Below are 5,271 nucleotides of genomic sequence, written 5' to 3' on the forward strand. Positions count from 1 at the left end.
TCTCTCTTTTCTCTCTCTCTTCCATGTCACACTCCACATCACCTCCACCTCTCCAAATGCACCATAAATGCAATGCATTGTGGAAGGTCTAATAAGCCTTTTCTATGGGGGCCAATACAGAGTTTATCCTAGTGGACTAATTGGAAATACTCAAAAGAAGTTAGAAAATAACTAATATAGAGCATTCTCATCCAACCTCTCATTTTATATGAGGGGTGTTTTTATAATTTAAAGAGTGATTTTGGGTGTTGTGATTGAATATTTTTATATTTTAGAAAAATCATGATTTTTCTGTATATTTGAAAAGTTATCATTCACCCCCTATAATTTTTTTTAATATTTTTTGAAAGTGGTTGTGAGTGAGAGAAAGAGAAAAGTTAATGATAAATGTATCAAAAGTATTATTTAATTGAAATTAAGAGAGAAAATATAATGAGTTTTAGTGTAATTTTTGTTTTAAGGATAGGAGGTTAGATGAGAATGCTCTTACATGTGCTACTCTAAAAGACTAAAACTACTAGGCCCACAAGTAATGGTGTAAACCTCTTAACGAGCCGATTATATTATATCACAGCTACCTATATGTTACTTTCTCTAACTATCAAACCCAGATTCCATCATTTATAGCTTTGATTTTCAACTTTTAACGGTTTTAATCCTATATCAATTTTTATTTATTTTCTTCTTAATATAAAAACGCGAGAATATTTGATTTGATGATTTAGAATTTTATCTAGAAAGTTAATTTTATCTTTTCTAGAAGAACTACAATTGTCACAGTAAAACAATTGCCTTTGCTACACGGATTATGATAGAATAAAAGAATAATGTCTCAAAAGAATAAAAGATAGAATAAAATAATCAAGTCAAAAACCACAAGACACCCGCGTTGTTTGAAGTTCAAACACCATGAAACCATTGAGCATAAACATATATATTTAACATCTATATATATTACTAATTAACCCATAATCAACTCCATACCAACAAATTTACAACAAAGAAAACAGAGAAAAAATGAGTGTTGAGTTACTAGACGGTACCATCATTCTCGGCTTTATTGAAGACGATCAAGCATTCAACGATTCGGTTCAAGATCGTTTCACTTACTTAGATACAAACCATGATGGTCTCTTATCATATTCGGAGATGTTGAAAGAACTACAGTCTTTAAGAATGATTGAAACCCATTTTGGTATTGATGTGAAACCCGACCCTGAAGAGCTCTCTCATATTTATGATTCCTTGTTTTTGTTGTTTGACCGTGATTCGAATGGGACGGTGGATTTGGAGGAGTTTAAAGCCGAGACGAAGAGGATGATGCTTGCAATGGCGAATGATCTTGGGTTCTTGCCTGTTCAGATGATACTAGATGAAGAAAGTTTCTTGAAGAAAGCTGTTGATAGGGAGGTTATGAAGTTGAAGTCCAATGTATCCGCTTAGTTCATGCATGCATTACTTGAGTATCTTTTCCATAATTTTTGGTTTATTGTCAAGTACTAGCTAACAAGAAATATAAAAGATGTTCTATATATTGGGTTGTTTTTGTTACATAGAGTAATATTGGGTCATAAATTGTCTTTATGTTAATCACGTGTTGGTATACTAATGGCCGGTTCTTGTAATGTGTTGCTGAGTTGTCTAGTTTGCATGAAACCACAATAGGTCAAAATAAGTTGTTTTGATGTTAGGGACACAGGCTTACTATAACTAATATATGAATGGGCATTGAAAAATGTTAGTCACTTGTTTACTTTTCATGAAGCCATATTATAGCCGTGGCAAGTTATTTTGGTGTTAGTGGCACATGCTTGTTATAACTAGTACACTAATGCGTCATAACCGATCATAACAAGTCACTAACTACATTAAATTTACATCTTACAAATAAAGGTATTACATTATTAAACAAATACAAATTATAATAATTGTTCGTGCACCTGTAACCCGACCTACCGTAGGGTTTTGTTTAAGAAACCCTAAATAAATGAAACACTACATAATTAGAAGCCCCATCCCACCCACACCAATTTTGGGCGGTTTTAATTTCTGGACCGCCACAAATATTTAACATAGGTAATCTACCATGCATTAACAACAGACCACATAAATGACGAGGGTTCTAAGATTACCGTTGCATGGCTTGTTTAAGAAAATGTCAAATCAATAGGGATACCACATACAAAGATGAGAATTCTAAGACTTGTCTTATTTTAATACCTACCAATTACAATATTTTAGTCACCATCAAATAAACACTGAAGGAATAAAATAAGGAGGTTTAGTCAAGAGAAGAAAACAAAAAAGAACGTATAGTATTTAATCATTGAAGAACAATGACACAGAAAGAAAAGAAAAGAAGAGAAGCAGAGAAGGAAAAATTTGTTTCATCAGAATGAAAATTACAACCAAAAGAAACAAGAAAACTATATGTATACTAAAACATATGCAGCGCATATGTTAAACAGCGTATAAACATATACGCTCACATCCCCCCTTAAGTTGGAGATTGAGAAAACCTCAACTTGCATAACAAGTGAAAAGGAGACTTTGGTAAGCTCTAAGTAAAAATGCCTGCAACTTGATCATTCGTTTTGGTATCTCCAAAGTGATCAGTCCCTCTTGCAACTTTTCACGAACAAAATGACAGGCAATTTCAATGTGTTTAGTTCGCTCAAGAAAAACATGATTCTTGCCAATATAAATTGCAGCTTGACTATCACATTTAAGCAAGACAGGATTAATGTTGGGAACTTTGAACTCCGAGAGTAGTCTTGTCACGCAAGCAAGTTCAGCATTCACTCGTCGAAGAGAACGGTACTCGGCTTCAGCCAAGCTCAAAGAAGCAGTAGGTTGCTTCTTAGATTTACAAGAAATCGGAGAGCCGCCAGGAGAAACATAAAAGCCACTGACCGATCGACGAGTACTAGGACACTCAAACCAGTCGGAGTCACAAAAGGACTGCAGATTAAAAGAATGATTATTATTAAAAAATTAACCTTGAGATAAAGTTCCTTTGACACATGATAGGGTATGAATCGGTGCATTCCGATGAGAAATCCTCGGATCTTGCATGAATTTCCTTAGAAAGTTAACAGTAAAAGCAAGATCAGGTCGAGTATGAGTAACATAATTAAGTTTGCTAACAAGCTTCTTGTATTGTAAAGGGTTATCAAGAGTAACTCCCTCATGAGCTCGAAGTTGCAAATGATGAGGCAATGGATAATTTGAGATAGAAAGATTAGAAGTATCAAATTCAGAAAGCATATCTTTAGCGAACTTCCTTTGACACATGATAACACCTATAGTAATGTTAAAAACTTACATACCCAAAAAATAATTGAGGCTTCCAAGATCCTTGATTTTGAAGGTCGAATCCAGGAAAGTTTTGAGATTATTGATGTCTTCTAAATTGTTCCCAGTAAGTAATATGCCATCGGCATATACAACGACATAAAATACTGGGAATACCCTCTTGACGTTAAAGTAGATGACAATTTACCAAACCATTGTCTAGAAGCCTGTATCAAACCATATAAGGATTTCTAAAGTTTCAACACTTGATCACCAGAAAGTTGCATACCAAGATATATATATATATATATATATATATATATATATATATATATATATATATATATATATTCATCTAAATACCCATGAAGAAAAGGGTTATAACATCTAGCTGAAATAGAGGCCAACTTCTCTTTGTAGCAACAGTTACAAGGCTTCTAATAATGGTCATCTTGATAACAGGAGAAAAGATTTCAGTGTAATCAATCCCTTCTTTTTTAGTATCTCCTCTCACCACCAATCTAACCTTACAGTGTTCAACAGTCCCATCCGCACTGTGTTTAACTTTAAACACCCATTTGCACTTAATGGCTTTATTTCCCGGGGAGATCAGTAACAACCCAAGTTTGATTGGTTTCAAGAGCCTTAAACTCAGCATGCATGGCATCTTGACATTCAGGAATACCAGCAGCTTCCTTATACGAAGTAGGCTCATGTAAATTAGAGATTGGTCGGGTGAGAGACTGGCTGGAAGGAAGAAGATGAGAAGAAACAAGAGATAGGAGAAGAGAAGAATTAGTGACAGTGTGGAAACAACAATGAGAAGATTCAGAGTTGTTGCAAACATTGTCATTTAAGTATGAGGGCAAAACAGATTTTCTCAAAGATCTTCGAACAAGATCATGGTGAGAATTAGGAAAAGGAACAGGGATAAGAATGGAAGATGAAGGATTAGGAGCAGAACCAGTATGAGTAGAAAGAGGGGTAGACAAAGGATCATCAAAAAATCGATTGATAATATCAATAGATGGCATAATGAAACTATATTTGGACTTAGTTATAGAGGGAAATAAAACTTCAAAGAAAACATCTCGTGATATGACAACTTTGTTTGTGTCAAGGTCATATGATTTGTATGTCTTTTTACTAAGAGGATATCCAGAAAAACACAAGGCATAACCCTTGGTTTAAATTTATCTCTTCCATAAGTTAAGGTGGAAGCATAAGCAAGACAACCAAAAGACTTTAGATGATCATATAAAGGAGCTTTACCTATTAAAACCTCATAAGGGATTTTATTGTTAAACATTCCAGTAGGAAACCGTTTGATTAAATGTGTTACAGTTAACACACAATCACCCCAAAACTGAACTGGCAGTTTAGATTGAAATATAAGAGCTCTTAAGATTTCAAGCAAATGTTATGCTTTCTTTCAACAATGTCGTTTTGTTGAGGGACAGCTACGCAAGTGGTCTAATGAACCATTCCTTTACTCAACAAGTAGACCCTAATTCAAAAGCATTATCGGATCTGATGCATTTCACAGTGATGCCAAACTTGTTGCTAACCATTTCAATAAAATATTGAAGTATAGGAAAACATTGCTTTTTGTTAAAAGCAAGTGTGTCTATGTGATCCTACTGAAATCATCCATTTAAGTTAGTGTGTCTATGTGGTCCTACTGAAATCATTCATTTTAGTTAGAAAATATCTAAAAACATCATATGTAGGTGTATGATACGCCCCCAAACATCTATATGAATTAGCTCAAAAATTTTACTAGTTGATGTGGTACTAGTAGGAAATGGCAATTTATGTTGTTGTGCCTTAGGACAAATATCACAATGCTCAATAGATTTTAAGGAATCATTAGAAATGAAAGGTAATTGTTTCAGTCTATAACTTGGTAAATGACCAAGTCTGTTGTGCCAAGTTTCACAACTTACAAGAGAATTACACACATCATTGGAAACAAAA

The 5,271-nt window shown here is 34.0% G+C and overlaps 1 protein-coding gene across 1 annotated transcript; it reads left to right on the plus strand.

Annotated features, from left to right (window-relative positions):
- Positions 1–1,017: 1,017 nt before the first annotated feature.
- LOC143603725 (uncharacterized) lies at positions 1,018–1,443 on the plus strand. The gene has a single exon (XM_077080441.1). It carries the CDS (start codon positions 1,018–1,020, stop codon positions 1,441–1,443), a length of 426 nt encoding a protein of 141 aa, XP_076936556.1.
- Positions 1,444–5,271: the final 3,828 nt, after the last annotated feature.

Source organism: Bidens hawaiensis, unplaced genomic scaffold, assembly GCF_021521415.1.
Source record: "Bidens hawaiensis isolate Kalapana, Puna unplaced genomic scaffold, B.hawaiensis_p1.1 tig00062525_1, whole genome shotgun sequence".
In the NCBI taxonomy this organism is placed as follows: Eukaryota; Viridiplantae; Streptophyta; class Magnoliopsida; order Asterales; family Asteraceae; genus Bidens; species Bidens hawaiensis.

Excerpts from the sequence above, each read along its gene's own strand:
- LOC143603725 (XM_077080441.1), top strand. The coding sequence starts at position 1,018 with ATGAGTGTTGAGTTACTAGACGGTACCATCATTCTCGGCTTTATTGAA.